At 39.4% G+C, this 20647-nt stretch overlaps 2 protein-coding genes across 4 annotated transcripts in view; both read right to left on the bottom strand.

Annotated features, from left to right (window-relative positions):
* The window catches only part of LOC130373629 (calcitonin gene-related peptide type 1 receptor-like), a 53193-nt gene extending 44965 nt beyond the window's left edge, over positions 1 to 8228 (bottom strand). The window contains exon 1 of the mRNA XM_056580251.1: positions 8140 to 8228. The gene's annotated coding sequence lies outside the window, so the exon portion shown is untranslated. The remainder of the gene's footprint in view (positions 1 to 8139) is intronic.
* A 266-nt stretch (positions 8229 to 8494) lies between these two features.
* The window catches only part of tfpia (tissue factor pathway inhibitor a), a 48339-nt gene continuing 36186 nt past the window's right edge, over positions 8495 to 20647 (bottom strand). The window contains exons 3-7 of one of the 3 annotated variants that reach the window (XM_056579617.1): positions 19206 to 19382; positions 14891 to 14980; positions 14491 to 14544; positions 11131 to 11316; positions 8495 to 10292 (exon numbers count right to left, since the gene is read on the bottom strand). In XM_056579617.1, coding sequence (XP_056435592.1) covers positions 10228 to 10292; positions 11131 to 11316; positions 14491 to 14544; positions 14891 to 14980; positions 19206 to 19382 — 572 coding nt within the window. In that variant the 3' untranslated portion in view covers positions 8495 to 10227. Of the gene's footprint in view, positions 10293 to 11130; positions 11320 to 14490; positions 14545 to 14890; positions 14981 to 19205; positions 19383 to 20647 lie in introns of all 3 variants that reach the window. The other 2 variants (XM_056579616.1, XM_056579618.1) reach the window with 2 other exon arrangements.

The following is a 20647-nucleotide window of genomic DNA, read 5'->3' as shown; positions in this document are numbered from 1 at the left end:
TGTCCAAGCGCTCTGTGAACCTGCTACAATGGCGTTTTCTGGCGGGGTTGGCTTGCCATACCTGCTTGCATTTCCACCGGGCGCGTTACGGCAGCACAACGCTGCCTTGCGAGCCAGCCGTATTCACGCGAGATCATGAGATCACGCGATAATCCTAAACCTAAAGTACTCAACTTCCACTCCAAAAACTACTGCAATTAAATGCCACGCTTTGTCCTTCAGGCCATTGCCCTTATAAAAAGGATGATTTGGTACATAAATTACTTCATGTTGCTGAACTTCGACAATGAGTGTCTCGTCGTCCATGTTGCCGACCCTCTGAGACCCTTTGATTGATTGACTTCTGACCTGGTGCCACCGGTCATGACGTAATAATGTTGATGTGAAGTTGTGATAGGCTACATAAGCTGAGTATTGTGTTTTATTTTGAAAATTGACCGGATGCTCTATGGCTTTTACTTTTTCACTTCCTGCCCTGCTCGATCTGCTCTGTTGAAATTGACCCGGTTCAGCAACGGCTTGCGGCAAAAATAGAAATGCTACGGAATGATAGCGCTGCGGCACGGCAAGCCGCTTCTGGGACGCTGCTGAGACGTTCCGCAGCCGCGTCCGGTGGAAATGGTCTCATTGATTAGAGTGGAACCTATCTACTGAATGAACAAACAAGAATTCGGAAACTATGCTTCCGAACACATTCCAAATTGAGCCTAACATTTCTAAACGTCCTTTGTGTCAGTAAATGCACCGGGTATTTGTGTGGCGCAGACAAATGCGCCCAAATCATGTAAATAAAACCTGGCACTCACAAGGAAAGCTGGAGGTTGTATTGAGGTTGAATGTTACATTTCCTTGACCAAGGTTTTTTTTATTAATTTTGAATGTTACATTTTCTATGTTTAATCCCAAATAAATAGTTGACATTTCTAAACGAATGCCGGAGACTCCATCATTAAATGTAGGCCTATTCGTTTTAACGGTTATTCAGCTTCTTCTTCTCCTCCGGAAAAACACGACCACATTGCATTGTGGCATACGGGAGTAACATGTAGGGAACATTGTATGTTCACTAAGATTTGGGGTATTTTAAGTCCACTATATAGTGCATGGAATTAAACACTGAGAATTCGAACACCACTACAAAATGGCGAGCACCCTATATAGTGCACTATATCCGTGATAGGGAACGATTTTCAAACACAGCTTATGTCTCCAAAATACCCTGGGTCGGGGAGTGAGTTAAATTCAATAATGCAATGCTGTTTTAAAACAAGATGACAAAGAATATCTGTGTGTGTGGGTGTGTGTGTGGGTGGGGGGGGGGGGGGGGTGTTCGTGAGCTGTGGGTATTTCTCATGGTTTGTTTCTTGGTTTTTCTCAAAATAAGTAAGACACGTCATGTTTGCCAGGCAATCAAAAACAAATCTTTTTGTTTTTGGTGGGTCGACTGCAGCACAAGGTGTGCATACTAAAGTATCAGCACTGATTTAAATAAATAACACACTTCTCAGTCTTATTCAGCAGGTGCTTGACTCCATAAGGGTAGGACATTGCTAAAGGATATCACAGGTAGACTGAAAACATGTGGGTCGAGAGACCTGTGTGTGTGTGTGTGTGTGTGTGTGTGTATGTGTGTGTGTGTGTGTGTGTGTGTGTGTGTGTGTGTGTGTGTGTGTGTGTGTGTGTGTGTGTGTGTGTGTGTGTGTGTGTGCGTGTGTGTATGTGTGAGAACACTTCATCGATGCGGGGGTGAGTTAGGGTCAGGGGTCATGACCATGATACACAAGCACTCATATACATAAACAGTCAAGGAAATCTCAAATGCATACACCAAATAGTCAAAAATAATGTCTGAAATAGCATGGTTATTTTTTCAATAACGACCGCCCGCCCGGAATATACCGACATCCAAATGCGGCATCAAATCCGTCCCTCCCTATATGCGAACTAAACGGCCCCCAAGAGCGATGTTATTTTTTTATATAGATATATAAGTATAAGCAATATATAAGCATATAAGCAATTTACTTAACAAGAAAGGAAACATTATAAACATACAGCTCATATTAGCAAAAGAAAAAAATGGTGGAATTAAGAATTTTGACTGTGTCTGTCTGTCCCATAGACGTCTATAGAGGTCTGATCATGATAACCTAAAATTACCTGATTCTGACTGACCTACACATGCTGTTAATGTAATGCTCGGTGTTGCTTAGAGGGCATTAAGAAAGGAACATGATATTTGATTCAGTGCAGGTGCTGGTTTGACTGATCCCAAACTGGCAACCGCAATGATGACAATGCAGTACATGATGAAGCTAAACGAAGCTCGCTACCTTTGGATTGAAAGGGGATCTGGGTGAAATGAAAGCTGTAGATTTTTTAGGCTGTTAGATTATGTTTTTTTGTTTTCTTTTTAATCTATTTTTTATTTACATTATTTGCTTACATATTATTAATTTATTCATTATTCATAGCATTTTCTTGGTTGTAAATTGTTTTGTTGATTTTTTGGGCTTTTGAATGTGTAATACAGGCTTTTTGCACTTTTGGCTCATTGAACTTATAATAGTGTTGTAGTGTTTGTGTTGTGGAATTTATTATTATCTTGATGTCTTCTAAAAAATCTATCAAAATACAAACACAAATACAAAATACTAATACTAAACTTTCACCTCTTTTAAATGTGAAAGGAAAAAGCAGTTCAAAGGGTCAAGACTCCAGCAACTTTATTGAAGATGTTTTAAAGGTCCCATGGCATGCTACTTTATGGATGTTTTAATATAGATATTAGTAGGCCCCAAACACAGTATTTGAAGATGTTCCCGAAATTCAGCCATGGTGCAGAATTATAGCCACTACAAGCCAGTCGCATATTGAGCTTTCCCCAAATGCGCTGTTTCGGTGTCTGTAGCTGTAATGCAAATGAGGAGGAGAGAGGCGGGTCAAGGAGGAGGGTGGGGGTGTGGCGCTGAGCAGCCTGCAGCCACGGCACCATGCGCTCTGTTTACCGTGGATGCATCGCAATGGCGAGGCGCACACAGCCTTTAGCCGTGCTCTGTAAATATTCTAGAACACATGGGAGCCCTGGAGTTCTTAATCTAAATAATATCATATTATACATAGATATCTATATCATATTATCACGGACAAAAGCTGAGTGAGCCTCCAGAAGATATTATGAATCTCAAACGACGACATCGGGTTCTCCGACGTCTCTGGTTCTACCACGTCCACATCAGTCTGACGTAGAATGAACCACAACATGGAGGAGAAAGGGATTGTTGCCCGCGATTGTTGACTGCGATTGTCTCCCGCCGGAGCCTCGCTGCCGAGGGACCACCGCCTTGTCAGCGATCAGCGCTTAGGCACCACCACCTCCTGCAGCGCCGAGGCGGTGGTCCCTCGGCAGCGGGAAGCGAGGCTCAAGCGGGAGACATTCGCGGCCAACAATCCCTTCCTGTCCATGTCTTGGTTCATGTACTTCAGGGAGTCAAAGCCAAAGTTCCTTTCCCCCAATTCAAAGTCTCGTTGTGGAAATACCAGAGACGAGAGTCCGACGTGTTATGCACCATAACATCAACAGCAGTTTGGTTATCCAAATAACAAGGAAGTGTACAACACTTGCGTTACAGTCCTGGAGCTCTATATCTAAATAATATCATATAATATAAATATGCATATATATCTATAACATATCATACATATTATCATGGCCAAAAGCTGTGTGCGCCTCCAAACGATATTATGAAACGACTGCGTCGGGTTCTCCGACGTCTCTGGTTCTTCCACTTCCACATTAATCTGAAGTAGACAGAACGGCGCGCTGCCTGCTGCCCGCTGCCCGCTGCCGGGCGGTGGTGCTTCGTGGCGGTGGTGCCTCGCATCAACCGGCGGCAGGCAGCATGTCACAGTTCATGTACTTCAGGGTAGGGCTGTGCGATATATCGAATATATTAGATATATCTCTGAAATAGCTGTGTGAGATACATAAAATTATTATATCGTAAGTATCGAGTATTTTAAGTTTTTTTAAGTGGCAGCCGACACTTGCCTTGGTTTCGTATTTAAAACATTCTCCAGTGGCTTTCTCACTCTCCCTAACGCAGTTACGTGAGTGAGGGGTAAAAAAACACTTGCGTCACACACTCACCAACCAATCCCACGCGACATCTATGTGCGGAAGGGAGGGAACTAATTTTCTAAGTTTTTGAATTTTTTTAAGGTTTCCAGCGCCGGCCGGCTCAGTGTAGCATACAGTGTATCCTAAGCCAATTCAATCGACAAATGAAACGGACGAACTGCCGGCTCCTGAAATAACTATAAGGGATCAGTGATCTGGCAGTTTTTTGGATATAGAGAGGAGGACGTGGAGCAAAACACGCCAATGCTTGTACGTCTTGTCTTATCTGATGTCGTCATGGTTACCAGCTGTACGCTCCGTAACAGTTACATACACAATCGGAATGCAAGGTGCTCCCTCGTCTTATGCTACTTCTCTAGCTATAAGTTAGCCTCGGAAAACATCGTTGTTTTACCCTACTTCAAGCAACCATAAAGAGTTAACACTTGCGTTACAGTGTGTGTGATCACACACACACACACACATGTGGCGCTCACATGGTCATGTCTCATTGGCGGGCCAAATTCTCTAGGAGGGCAAGGCAGAGAAAGGGGAGGAGCTTAGATCCTTTATGATGACATATGGGACCACATTCCAAATTGAGCCTCCCTTTTTTTCAAAGGCGAGCAGAACACCTAGTGCTCGTTTTACACCAAACGCAAGTTTTAGCCACTGGGGCACCATTAGCAGGCTAGGGGAACTCATAATTATGTTAGAAAACCTCATAAAGTGAGATTTTCAGGCTATGGGACCTTTAATACTAAGGGTCCTATTTTAACGGTCTGAAACGTAAGTGAGAAGCGCCAAGCGCAAGTAGCTTTGTGGGCGGTTCTGAGTCGATGTCGTTAGTTTACTGGCGCAAAAAATGACTCTTGTGCCTGGCGCAAATCTAAAAAGGGTTGGTCTGAAGTAGCCTAATTACCCGTAGGTGTGGTTTGGGCGTAACGTGCAATAAACCAATGAGAGTGCTAGCTCCCATCCCCTTTAAGAGCCATGAGCGCATTTGAATCTGACGAGCTGATATTTTGACAGCGCGTCTGCAGTCTCCGATGAGACAGACGCACATGAATTTCAAACTTCAAATGGCTCAGTTTATGGCCACATAATATGGCCTAATTCACACATAGAATAAGGTTTTCTTCCACAACTTCAAATACTGAGTCCTATTTAATGTGGTTCTATTTAATGATATTTAATGATATACGCAACGCAATACATTATAAACATCGTTTCTTTTCAGTATTGTATGCATTATCGTTATCGGCTTGTGTTCCTAATATGCATGGGTCCCCCCGTCAATATACATTGCCATGGACTGTATTATGCGTTATGTGTTTAGTTTGCGTGTGTTTAAACAGATGGACGCACACACGTGCACCCGCACGCGCGTGTGTTATACACATACACACACGCGCACCCGCATTCAACACTCACTTGCGGTAAAACAATGTTTTCTCACGATCAAATACTCATCAATCCTAAAAGTTATGGGCATGTACACGATGTCTGTGTAAAGAAAATTTGTGTTTGCTGTACGGTGTTTGCAGATTAGGGCTGAACGATATATCGTTTTCTGATCGAAATCACGATTTCAGACAACGTGATCTCGGGATCGCCAAAGACACGTTTTTTTCGGTTTTACTGTGCGTTCACGCGTCAAGTAGAGACGCGAATCGGGCAAATTAATATAATATAATTGAATATCATGGCCAAAAGCTGTGTGAGCCTCCGGATGGCCGTAGGGCTGGGAGCTCTCTTCGAGGGGTTTGTTTACCAGCGTTTGTTTACCAGCGTTTGTTTACCAGCGTTTGTTTACCGGCGTTGCTATGGTTAACAGCGTTAACATGCGTTCAACAGCGTGGCCACTGAGTCACATGTGTAACGTAACAGCCAATCAGCGTTCAACCGTCAAACTCAGCGCAGTTCAGTCCGGGGTGAACTGCAGCATGGAGGAGAAAGTGAATGTTGCCGTTTGCGACATCCGGAGCTCTATATATTATATAATAGTATGTAATATAATATTTGTATGCATAATATCACAGACAAAAACTCTGTGCGCCTCTGGATGGCCGTAGCGCGGGGAGCTCTCATAGGGATTGGGCTTCTCGGGGTTTGTTTACCGGCGTTGCTATGTTTCCGGTCAGGTGTGTTCCAACGGTTTATTAGGTAGGCCTATCTAATAAATCTCTGTCTATTCAATACTTCATTCACTGCCTCTTCCGTGGTCATTACAATATTATGAATAGACTGCGTTGGGTTCTCCGACGTCTCTCCCTTTGTTGTTATACTCTAATGCACGAATTAACTAAAAGAGCCATCTTTGACTGTCTTAAAAAAACAACTAAAAAGTAGTAGTACTTTTTTAAGTTAAGACAGTCAAAGATGGCTCTTTTAGTTCATTTGTAACAACTACAGTTGGTGAAGGACTTTAGTTTACATGCATGTTTCTTAATAAATACATTTAAAATTAATTTTTAACTTTAGTTTTCATTCTTACATTAGAGTAATGGCATGTAATGTTTTAATGGTATGATGTCATGTTTGTAAATATGACTGTACATTGTGAATATTGCACTGAAGCTTGATTTGAAGAAAATCGTGAAGAAAATCGAAATCGCAATATCTGCCAGAAAAATATTTTCCTGAAATCGTTCAGCCCTATTGCAGATGCATCGATTTAAAAGTACAACTTATTACCGCTGTATCAGCTGTTCTTTCCCAAATAATTTACCAAGAATGTGTGGCTAGGTAGATGATAGAAGCAAAGTGTATGCGCGAGGTGCGCAAGCAACATTATGCATGCGCCCTTAAAATAGCATCTGAACAACGCGCCACTGACTTTTAACCAGGGATTTCCTGGTTTGTGGCGCAAGTGGTTTCTAGTATCGCAAAAAAGCACCAGGGAACGTTTGCGCCAGAACACACCTTCTCCTTTCACCGAGCCGCCCCTTGGGGCGCAAGATCATTCCCTTATTTACCAACGCGTGGCGCAGGAGGGAAAAGAACGCTCTGCGCCAGTTGCCAACTAGCAACGACACATGCGCCAGTGATTAAGTCAATGAGCCATTGACTTATACTGAGCCAGTGAGTATACTTAATTATTAGTAAAATAATTGCGGCTAATCATATTCAAAGAGTTACGGATAAAAACCATAAGGGTTATGAATGCATACAGTTGCAAAACTACTCCATCAACCGCAGAGCAGGGCCCCAAAATTATCCTGCTTAGGTCCCCCAGGTGTATAGGGCCGGCCCTGAGCAGCATTACAATAACACATGACATATCAAGGTGGAAAGTGTATCATTTTTTAAGTTAGAATATATTAGTATACATATTGGACAGATATTGACGCTACAAATAACAGCGATCTGACATGGGGAACTAAAGGTGTGATAACCTGTAGGACTCCCACCAGTCTAGCGATGTAGCCTACATCTGCCAAGGAGACGGTCGGGCAGCAGCAGCACTACTCCCTAGAGAGCCCTCGTTTGGCGAATATTTCAATAAAACAGCCGAATTGCAAAGCACCCTGCCCTAAATAATAGCCTAATAAAAACGTAATTAACCCGGATATGTTTCACTTTACAAATTGTTGCCAATGGAATAAAATCGCTGTTTAGTAGTAGTCTCACCCTATTGTGTGTGTCAGTATTGATTGCAACATCCGCCCCTCGTCTGTGGCTAATGTAATTTCAGAATGATTACTCTCTGAAGTCAAGCAGCAGAAGTTAAGTGACAATGTACAAATACTACTGGCCCATTTTTAGGTGAACTAAATATGCACGAGTTTAGTCTTAAATATCACTGTTATTGACACAGGGCTTTTATCCTATAGACCTACCTACTTCTCCAGGCACCACACCTGAATACGATCCACAAGTTATTCGCGGGGGAATTATTTGAACCCAATTTCCTAATTTCCCAATTTCCTTTTTATTTCACATCTGGCACCATTAACACGCACGTACGTTCCCATCATAATGTCATATACTAAACGTATACATGCAGTGCCCCTTACCTGAGCGATATGGCCAGCCAATCTTATCGTGTGGTCGGGAAAGGTTGGAAGGGAATCAAACAAGCGTCGGCTCTCTGCGCGCACAGAGGAGCTGGGGTGAGAGAGAAGGAGGACCAACCCCCCTCACCCGCCCCCCCCCCCCCCCCCCCATCCCAAGAAATAATATTGACCATCAGTTGAAAAGATAATACATTATGTTCATAATATAGAATCCTCGCTGAAGTGGATCGGTATAATATATATTGTAATTATTGCAATTACTAATAATATTAATCATTCATATGTAGGCTAATGATTTAACATGATCATTGCTGATTCATAATCATCAATCATAATAATACCTGTTTTTGTTTTTATTTTATATGAAAACGCTGCATTTAACAGGCCCCCTAAGCAAACATCAACGCACGCGCGCACACACGCACACACACGCACAAACACGCACACAAACGTCATCAACTAACGTGCACAAACTATTACTTGTTTGCAACACTGCCCTCCGCTGTTTATGTTTGAATATTACATTCCGGCTCTGAAACAAATATTTACTTTTAAAGTATGTTGATATGATTTGATGGATTTTATTAAGAAATTACATTTTTAATAATGGACACAGAGTGTACTGAGCTTTTATCTCTGATTAAAGAAACAAAGAAACAAACATGTTGACAGGTTATGTTTATAAAGATACATTGTGTATGGACTACACAATTTCAAAAATGTTAAGTTTGGATTTTTGGTAAACTAATCAACAAATTTAATTTATAAAAGGTTCAATGTATAGTTGTGTACCAGCTTTTAAAAGCAACTATAAAAACAATAATGTATGGACTTAATTAACACATCATAAAAAATAAAGAAAAATTTCACACAAAATTAAAATTGAACATAATGTTTTTGCTCGAGTCTAATGTGAACACATTAGAGCATAAAAGGTAGATTGCCGAACACAGAGATTGTGACATCCGTCAGCAACACGCAAGCTCTGTGTTCGCCAATCTACCTATTGAGTCTTAAAAACAAAATGGCGGTGATCTACCGATGGTATGGTGTGTATAAAATGTCCTTTTTAATAAACAATCTGTACACTTACAAAGTTCTCATTGCCTCGTTTTATATGAAAGACCCTTATTATACTACCAAAAGAAGTGTCGGGCTACTTTTTGCCTTTTAAGTGGTTTAAAATAGCGATTTAGTTTTTACCATAACCAGTGCCCCCATCGTTCCAAGTTTATAGCGTTTGATAGAATCGGCTAAAAACAGCCAACTGAAGAAAGCGTCTATATGCTGTTTTTGTGCTCCAAAACTAACGTTTCAACTCATTATCATATAAACATATCCCAAATCCATTTTACACCGGAATTACCCTTTAATATACATCACTATCATCCTAATCCCTGGTTGATCCCAAATTGCTGAAAGACATTGACAAAAGCCCATTGAGAGACCGTAACTGTGGAACAGACATTAGCAAAAACATATTTGTTTTATTGTCAAAATCAGTAAAAAGTATTATTATCGAATGGAAGTAAACAGTAAAATATCATAGTTGTTCACTAAAAGCAAACACAAAGAGTGGACAATAGGATCTACAAACACTAAATAACAATAATATATCACATCAGGATGTATCCACTACACATCAAAATCTCTTGTCAAGAAAATGTCAAAAAGTACATAAATATATATGTCAACGTCAGTAATTGGTAATATCCGGGGACACGTGAGTGTACAGGAGTAAATAGAGTCGGACAATTAAAATGGCTTGAAGGAATAGAAGGTAACCGAGGGGTGTGAAGACGTGAAGTGGTAATTTTGGAGATTTTCAAGCTGGTTAATGTCTGTTATGTCTCTTTCTATTGTAGAATGAGGTAACACAATGATGATCGATTCTGTGGCCTACTGATGAAATCCCCTTGCATTTGCAGTATCATGAATGTTAGGTGTGGGTGACACATTGGAGTTTGTATTGGACTTTGTTGTATTGTATTGTTGTATTGGACTAATTAATTTTACGTTTTTATGCAGGTCAGGCTGCAAAACAATGAGTCTAAGACCAATATAAAAAAGGCATCAATAAAAGTGGATTTAACCAAGAGCAGGCTGGATCACAATGTTTTTCCTCTTTATTCTGATCATCCCCGACCTATGATCTGCAAAATAAACATAACACAACCCGTGAAAACGTTATCAATTAATTGTCTTCAGTATAAAGTAAATGAAAACTTTATATCAAGCAGATCGTACGTTCTCACAACTGCTAACAGTGCCATCTAAGGGCAGCACATAATAACGCTTTAGTATATTTCAATGTAGATTAATCTGGAGAGAAGATGTAGTAACATGTGGGCCGAGACAGATAACTATAGCCAAAGTGTGCCATAGGTAAATTACCGGTAGGCCTGTCTAATTAGTGTTTGATTAAAAAAGAAGATCGAATATAAATATATCATGCATACATCGCTTTTACTTGCCAAATATGAAAAGGCGGTCATCTGAATAAATGTGAACTTATTCTACTCTACCTTGCATAGAGCCTCTGACTGATTCATATTATATTTGAACTCTGGATTTGCCAGGAAAATGGAAGTGACGTCTAAGCACGGATAATAGCAACAATTTATGTTCTTTCATAGCTCTTTAATTTGTAAATTGTGTGTGCATTATATCAACTGAAGACTCTCATAATGTCTATTTTAACTTTTTTTCATTTTGTCATTCACGATTATAACGATTATAACTATTAGTTTAATTAGGATTGTAAGAGCAACTCCAGTGCTCTCCATGCGTGAGCTTAAGCAGGCTGTAGTTCTCTTACCATCCAAAGTGGTCAGTAACGAGAAGATATGTCTGATTCTTCCACATCTTCCACCATAAAAATATATTGGATCATTTATGGTTAATGTATATTAAAGATTTGCAAACAAATAAAAATATATATAATCCAATAAACCTTGTCCACTACTAAGAGCAGCGCTGTGTAACACTTACGATGGACGTTCATGCAGATCTTCATGCACTGCCTCTTGTACACAAAGTTGTTCTTGTTTCCCTCACAGCCTCCATAGGGGAAGATGCTGCACTTCTGGGTCAGGGGGTTGTAGGCAAAGCGCCGTTTGGTAGCATGGCAGGGCCCCTCTTCTATGGACAGCAGGCAGAAGCTTGGGGTGCTGAAAACTTCTAGAGAAAGAGAAAAACAAACAATGTACAATGTACGTTTTACTTACGTAACTATTAATGGTATTCAAAACCACTTTAGGCTGACAAAAATCGTAGCATAGAATCATTATTGGAGTTGCATGTTTTTTATAAACAAATCGATGGGATGCAGATAAGCTATAATATAGGAATCAGAAGGGCTATCAAATTATACATGTAATAATTTGATTAAACCTAGCCAGGTGATTATAATCTGTGCGTTATGATACATGTCATCATTTTGACCTATTATATGTCCTGTTTTTCTGTATGGCTGCCCATCTATTGCACACTATTGCACTTCTGTCAACTAGCAACTACACATTATCTCATTGTCTGTTCCCTAGGTTAGGGGGGTTTATTACTCTATGTTATAGTATTTTTGCTATGTCTATGTGCCAAATATTCATAGGACATTAAACATAGATTTAACCTCTTGTTTGAGAGAGGTTTGATTTATTCCAACCAGCCTAGTATAGCAACATGCATGAATATTCATATTCCGGTAAGGCCTGTAGCCATACCCAGGGACATAAATGACTCTATTTCAATCCAACTTATTTATTAAATCTGTCCCTTTGGCCACACGGTCCTTGAAATGAATTGAATATGGGAATTAAGAGTCGGTTCACCAGCCAATTTTTAAAGCTTCAAGTGGCAATATATTAACGATGTGCTCATGATACCAAACAAATTTGCCGAATCATAAGGCATTCCCCTTATTCATGGCACAGTAATGATTAATCTGCAGTTTCCCCCCCCCAAGACTAAACTAATGACTTTGTTTGAGTTTTATTTGGATTATTTAACTCTCTTAAGAGAACTGTTAGGCTAGTTTTCATGTGCAACGTCAGCTTGCATTGACGTATGGACGTATGCAGTGAGTGAGAAAGACCACAAGATGTCAGTGTCGAGATAATAATATTGTATATAGTTATCTACAGCATACAAACAGGAAGGGGAAAAAAAGGTATGCAGGTTGATGAATTGCATGTCATTTATTTTCTGCAGTAGTTTATTCTTGCTGGACTTATTTAATCAGTTCTAGGGAGGAAGGATTTAACCCAATATTGAGTGCCCAATATTGATAAGAATTATATTCAGAAAGTATACACAACTGCACTCAAAAATTCCCAAGCAATCACATCGACACGAAACATGTGAGGATTGTATCTTATTCTCTTTTTACAGACATCCATCATTTCATCATTATATATGTAATTTAAAATGCATGACAGTACTTCAATACAAAAACAAAGATGATAAAATGCCACATGAGACCTCTTGGCCACCTCTCCCTGTCAATGTTCGGAAAATACAGTAATTGAAATGAGAGAGAGAAGGATGGCCCACAGAGATAAACCTCAATGCTATTTCACACACTCACACACGAGAGAGAGAGAGAGAGAGAGAGAGAGAGAGAGAGAGAGAGAGAGAGAGAGAGAGAGAGAGAGAGGAGAGAGAGAGAGAGAGAGAGAGAGAGAGAGAGAGAGAGAGAGAGAGAGAGAGAGAGAGAGAGAGAGAGAGAGAGAGAGAAGTGGATGAGCTACCAGGGAAGTAGAGCTTATTGGTGCAGAGACCCGAAAAACACATGCAACTGCCCTTTGACCTCTTCCCATCTCCCACGCAGGAAATGCTCTGGTAACTTATGCCAAGCCAGTGGAGGACAGAGAATTCACACATAAAAACCAACTGTCTCTATGCTGTCTGCCTTCTGTCTGTATGTCCTTCTTTGGTCAGATCCAGAAACAGATCATTAAGGAGCAGTTAGGGGTTAGGGCATCTTGGGAAATGCCTAAAGCTTTCGACTGTGAGTCAAACACTCCTAGCCAGGGGCACCAAATCATTTCAGAATTGCAGCCTCTCAACTTGGCATTGAGTAATAGATATCACTGATACTCAATTCTCTCCAAAGTTTAATTCACAAAGTAATGCTAAATAAACGTGTCATTCATTGTCATTTGAACTTCGTATGCATTCATATTTATTATTCCGGAACACAGACCATCAAAAAATATTTTAGATGAGCAAGAAATGAAATGCCAACATTTCGGATTTTTGGTAAAAAAGTAAGCTAGACCGTTTGTGTTAGTAAATGACTGCATTTAGAATAGACCACTTCCTGCAATTCTCTTCATACACAAGTAGTCCATCTTTTAAAGTGACCATGGCAAAGGCATTCTAAGGCTGAGGCTATATGTTTCGCCGTCATCAATTGATTCTAATTGTTCCCTCCATTGACCATGGGCTCGCCATATTTCTCAACAAGTAATCTAAATTCTGTAAGCATTGATATTCATGAGGCCATTGATCAAGGTTAGGATTCGAGACAGAGAATAAGAGAGTATATACAAAAGAAAGCAGATAATAAAAAATAAAAAATAACATTTAATTTGGTTAAAGAGTAGGCTACATAAACAGTAGCATGTAACTCTAGACAGTAAGACTATAGTTGTTCAAATACCTGTACCTTAACCATAAGGCCCAACCTCTGGGTCAGCATCTGCTGTGCATATATTGTGTTAATGGCTAAGCCTACATGCGAGGAGAGTTGCACTCTAATATGACTTCTCGTCGTCTACCGTTTTGCTGTTGCCTCGGTCAGCTTATACTCACAAGTCTGCCTCAAAAAGCATCGCATAACTAGAGATGAGGACAATCTCCAAGGTTCACAACACATCAGAATCTGAATCAAATAATGTAACGTTGCTAGGGACATCCAAAAGGTCTCTCCATGTCGCAAAGTGATTTGCTATATATTCCCTTACTTTCACTATGGTAGATAGTTTAGTAGCGCCTTGTTCCCATTCAGGATTCATTTCCGAGGAAATCTCTAGACATGTGGTAGGCGGCGAGATAAGGTATGAGAGTACTAAAAGCATGTTTAGAGTAGAGACCACTCAACATTGAAGTGACGATTACTTGAGGGGGTGCTGTGGACATGATATTTAGAGTCTCAGAGTGGACGAGAATGATTGATGCCATTTTCCCCTGGCCTGCCAAGTTCTGGGGCCCCTGCCCTCGCCACTCCCCTTTCATGCAACCATACTTCTATCCATTTTGTATTACAAATGACAATTTAAGAAGTTGAACCTATTTAGAAGTTGGACTAAGTACAGAAACAAAGAATTGACGCCGAGTTCATTGTCTTACCAGGCTGCCTCACAGAGATGTCCGGGATGGATGCCAGTTGGATAACTACTTCTTCTGAAATCCACCCAAAAAATAAAAATAAAGAGGTTTTATCAATTGAAATACAAGTTGATTGTTCTTTATAAACACAGTATATCTAAATCATGCCCACTTTGATTTTTTTTCCCAGTACTACTACAAAAAACAAGCCTCCATTTTGTAAATACACTAAAGCCATTTCACTTAGAAGCTGTTCATTACTATTAATTTAAGTTTGATCAACTGAATTTCTTAAACACAGTATCTCTGAGCATGATACAGTTACCATAGCAGTAAGACCATCTTTCTGAGTCAAAAAGTCAACAGGAGCATGTCCCTTGGTGGATTGGATTATATTGATCATTTAATTCCAAAAGCCTACCCTTGATAATCAGAGGCTGTATTTCCGATGAGTTGGTAGGTTCTAGATCACGAACGGCTGCTACTGGTTCTTTGGTCGCTTTTGCTGTTAATAATAAAACAAGACAGTATGTTAATTTTAATATATAGCATATATAGCTAATTGGTTCAATGGTTATGCCATTAGCAACCATAGGGACTAGAGAAAAAAACTGTACATAATATTTTTTCTATGCACATTTTCTATTCTTATATTTTCTTGACACAGTTTGTGTGCAAGTTAAGTTGGTGGAATCAAATCCAGTAACGGAAAATTATATCCGTTTTACCTTAAATATTCTTTGTACATTATATTAACTCTGTTATTTCTTACCACCAAGTTACGAGAGTGGAAACTGTGTACATCCTTGAACAAATCTACAAATTAAACAGGACAGATTCATTTATCTTAAATTATTGCCTTTACACTCCTTACATCTAATGTCTACATTGATCAAAATCGTAAGTGTGTCATACATTCACATACACTGGAAAAAGCCTTCTGTTGAACCAATTAAAAAAAACATGGGTAATGGTTCACATCTATATTACATAACTTGAGCCAATGACAAATATATAGCTTGCCTCAAACAATATTTCCTATGTTCATAAAAACAAAATAATACAACTTGGCACCAAGTATAATTATATTCTTTGAATGAAGTTAATACATTTAAATTGTATGTTAAATCCTAAACAAAAAAATATTGATTCACTCCAACAATTGGTTCTCATTTAAGAAATATCTATCAGAAATAATTTGGTTTATCCAATCAAAAAGATTACAATTTAATCAAACAATTGTTTCTCATTATTATATTATTATATATTACATCATCATCATCATTTTTTCCTGCTCGGCTCTCGCCGCTTCATGGCCTTGAGGCGCTTCTGTCTGGATTCGACATCACATCTCGACATCAGTCAGGGTTAGGTGCTTTGCCAAAGACACCTCGATACACTGCTTGGTGAAGCCTGGGATCGAACCAACAACCTTCAGATTACCAGCCAACCCGCTCTACCACCTGAGCTACTGCCGCCACACAATATACAATATATATTAACAATGTAAATCGCAGAGTTAGACCAACTCCAGACCTCCCTCCAGACACAGACAGACTGTCCTAGCTCACAGAACCAGTGAGTCATCGTCACTCTGGTCAAGGCTAGTGCATTTCACTTCAAAAAGTCGCCAAAAGTCACCAATAGCAGCTGAAAAAGAAGCTAGATTTGTCGCTTGTCGCTGTTTTGAAAAAAAGTCGCCAAAGGGGTCTGAAAAGTAGCTAAATATAGCGACAAAATCGCTAAGTTGGCAACACTGCGGTTTGGTCCAGTAGTCGTAAGCGTCTTTGTATTTAATGCGCATGCGCAGGCTTGTACGTAACCTTGAAATTGTACATTTGTCTGAACAAATATTTCTAAATTGAGCTCCTAATCAAGTACACTGGAAAAAGTCTTCTGTTGAACCAAGTAAAAAAAATATGGGTAATGGTTCACATCTATATTACATAACTTGAGCCAATGACAAATATATAGCTTGCCTCAAACAATATTTCCTATGTTCATAAAAACAAAATAATACAACTTGGCACCAAGTATAATTCTATTCTTTGAATGAAGTTAATACATTTAAATCGTATGTTAAATCCTAAACAAAAAAATATTGATTCACTCCAACAATTGGTTCTCATTTAAGAAATATCTATCAGAAATAATTTGGTTTATCCAATCAAAAAGATTACAATTTAATCAAACAATTGTTTCTCATTATTGTATACATCATCATCATCATATTTTCCCGCTCGGCTCTCGCCGCTTCATGGCCTTGAGGCGCTTCTGTCTGGATTCGACATCACATCGCGACATCAGTCAGGGTTAGGTGCTTTGCCAAAGACACCTCGATACACTGCTTGGTGAAGCCGGGGATTGAACCAACAACCTTCAGATTACCAGCCAACCCGCTCTACCACCTGAGCTACTGCCGCCAGTGGGTCATCGTCACTCTGGTCAAGGGTAGTGCTTTCACCTCAAAAAGTCGCCAAAAGTCACCAATAGCAGCTGAAAAAGAAGCTAGATTTGTCGCTTGTCGCTGTTTTGAAAAAAAGTCGCCAAAGGGGTCTGAAAAGTAGCTAAATATAGCGACAAAATCGCTAAGTTGGCAACACTGCGGTTTGGTCCAGTAGTCGTAAGCGTCTTTGTATTTAATGCGCATGCGCAGGCTTGTACGTAACCTTGACATTTTACATTTGTCAAAATAGATATTTCTTAATTGAACTCCTAACTAAAAATATCTATATTTCACAGTATTTTGAAGTAAAAAAAAAGTTATTTTAAAAATAAAACAAAAAATGTTTATTTGAATTGAATTACAAAATAATAATCAGATGAAGTGCGGCATAAATCCCTTTTTCCAGTGTATAACAGTGTTTTAGGAAGAAAACAAAAAAAATTATTTGGATTGAATGACAAAATTATTAATCAGTTGAATACACAACCTTAAAATTTTACATTCTTCAAAATTGATATTTCTTAATTGAGCTCCTAATTAAAAATATCTATATTTCACAGTATTTTGAAATAAAAAAAAGTTATTTTAAAAATAAAACAAAAAATGTTTATTTGAATTGAATTACAAAATAATAATCAGATGAAGTGTACACTGAAAAAAGGGTTTTAAGCCGTACTTCATCTGATTATTATTTTGTAATTCAATTTTATCACCAGTCCTGGTGGTAAAAAGCAAACTCAGGAACCGGATGTCCTTGCAGACCTTAAACTCCATCCTATACATCCGATATGGATTAAAGCAGAGTGGATTAAAGCTGTCAGGTGATGCTTGCTTTGAGCACCAGCTGCCTGATCATGTTTTGAAGCTTTTTGGAACATAAGCTGCTTATTCATTCAAGGTAGCACCTACAGCTGAACCTGCAGTAGAGAGCCTTGACCAGAGTGACGATGACTCACTGGTTCTGTGAGCTAGGACAGTCTGTCTGTGTCTGGAGGGAGGTCTGGAGTAGGCCTAACTATGCGATTTACATTGTTAATATATATACTGTGTGGCGGCAGTAGCTCAGGTGGTAGAGCAGGTTGGCTGGTAACCTGACGGTTGTTGGTTCGATCCCCGGCTTCACCAAGCAGAGTATCGAGGTGTCTTTGACACTGCTGATGCTGGAACAGAGTCTTCCAGCAGAAGCGACCCAAGGCCATGAAGCGGCGAGCGGGAAATGATGATGATGTATACAATAATATGTTATGTTTAAATGAGAAACAATTGTTTGATTAAATTGTTTTTTTTAATTGGTTCAACAGAAGGCTTTTTCCAGTGTAGTATAGGATGTAGGCAAGATTTGGTCACATTTGAATGGCTTTTTTTTTTTCGTCGACAACTTCAATATGTTAATGACTTCAGAAAGTCATGTCAAAGTCTGGCATGATGAAATGTGTTTTTTTGGGCGCCTGAAAACTATTTAAATGCTGAATCAGGCCAGAACGTGATTTCATGGTTGGCATGAAAAAAATCCATCAAAAGTTAATTCATGAGGTAACACTGCTTTGAATTTTTCACATTTCGTAGTTCTCGAATTTCCCATTTTAATCCAGAGCAGGTTACCGCGGGTCATCTATTTATAGGAGCTCCACAACGCTTTATTAATTCAGCATTACGTGTTCGCTAGACCAAAAATAATGACTCCTTCTCGTTTCGAAGCCGGTTTAATTACTTCCTCGGTCATTAACGGCTCACATTGCGCACCAATAACCATTTTCAGCATCAGAGCTCAAAACGATGTCAACAATGTCTTCAACTAACACTCAATGAAAGTGAGTGATTATTATTATTGTTGAGAATGTGATAGAATAACTGACTTTATTGCTAGTTTTTGAACTGCCATCACCAGTTTTTGTTGGCACGTGTTTGAGTTAGTGCATGCAGTCAGGCAGTGCATATTATTTAACGCTAGCACATCAATGTGCAATAATGTATTCTATGAACTATGTCTGTATAATAGATTTTATACTATGCACATGTTTACAAAATGTAGACACATTTAGAAGCTTAGGAAGCAATTTTTCAGCGAGTTCAGAAACATCATTAAGCTGCAGGTGGGGAGCTGTTTGGGAATCTTGCTCAAGGAGAACCAAAGGTTTGGCCGTGGGCATTAGGGGATCAAACCCAGTAGCTTTCGGTTGGAAGTTGGAACACACAATGATATACTAGTTTCACCCACAGAGCCCCTTGACCCCTTACTGATAATGGGCCCAGGCTGCTCTGTGGCCAGACAAAAGTGTAAAAGTCTTACCAGGGTTTTGACATTTGGCCTGGCACTCCGCAATGCTCCTGAAGTTGTTAGCATTCCCGAAGCAGCCGCCGTAATAGAATTGCTGGCACTCGCGACTCACTCTGTTAAAGAAGTAGCGCGTCACCATTCCCCGGCAGGGGCCAGGGGCCTCTTCAAGATTACACGGACTCTTGTCGGCTAGAAAGAGAAATTGGGGAAACAAGCGAAGAATGAGAGGCTTTTAGAAACCGCTGGTGGACTCTCTGACACCACATGATGCAGTAGTCACTCAGATGTCACAAAGAAGCCACACAGCAGATAAATGCAGATGATTCAATCATTAACTTCATTTCCACTCCCCCCACCCCCCCCCCCTTCATCAACAAAAACGTTTGAGAGAGGAAAACATACATTTTTGAATAATTTAGATTCAGATTTCAGATTCATAAAGAATTCTTCTTGTGTTAAAATTGCCATAAATTGCAAGATTTTCTCAATAAAGAATAATTAAAATGTATTTAGTTGTAAAATGTTTGATGCTATTAATTTGCATGATTTATTCTAGAAATGTGTAGCTACATCAGAGATTGTAAGAATGGGGACAGCCATCCGATGTTAAGGAAGTGGTACATCGCTCTGAAACATGCCATCATTTATCTAACTTACCCTAATATTTCCCATCCTAACCCTTCCAAATTATGAAACCATAATATGTTTGAAAAGCATCAGATGTAAATTGCACAAACTGCAAACAAATTGCAAATGTATCTGTACAATAGTAGGAGGGGTTTGAACCAACCACCTTTTGGATGTTATACGCATCAGTGGTCACCAATAACTCCCAGTGACATTTAATGCCTTGTATTGATCATTGCAATGTCTCCGTTCTCCAAATATGTCCATTTTGGTTCCAGACAATTAGAATAGAAAAATGCATACAAAAGAAAACAACAACAAACCAAAATTACTCATCTGATAAATTGCATTCCCAATGTGGATACCAAACCATAGATCCTTCTAGATTGATTCCATGGAATGTAGCATCCCCTGTTATCGAAAATAAAATGATTTCACAGTTGAGATTGTTCCAGCTGAAGCTTTGGCATCACGCTGATAACTGAGTGAACTACAGAGATGAACTCAAAACAACCATGCTCCAAGCCCAACATTGCTGATCCAAACTCAACCGTAAATAACATCAACATATGTTTATCACTTGTATTTTCTGTACAATATTTCTTCTTCTATTATTTTAAATACTGTTATTGTGTCTTGGTATACAGACTACATATATTATTTTATTTTTTATGCACAATTTGTGTCTTTTATATTGTACCACTCAAATTTGTCATCTGGCATCAATAAAGTAAGTTCTCTCTCAATAAACCATTTACACACGTTGTGCTATAATAAACAGATTATGTTGTGGTTTTTTGTCCCTTCCCAATCTGGACACTCCTCAC

Source organism: Gadus chalcogrammus, chromosome 20 (genome assembly GCF_026213295.1).
Source record: "Gadus chalcogrammus isolate NIFS_2021 chromosome 20, NIFS_Gcha_1.0, whole genome shotgun sequence".
NCBI lineage: Eukaryota > Metazoa > Chordata > Actinopteri > Gadiformes > Gadidae > Gadus > Gadus chalcogrammus.
This window is presented reverse-complemented; position numbering and strand designations above follow the sequence as displayed.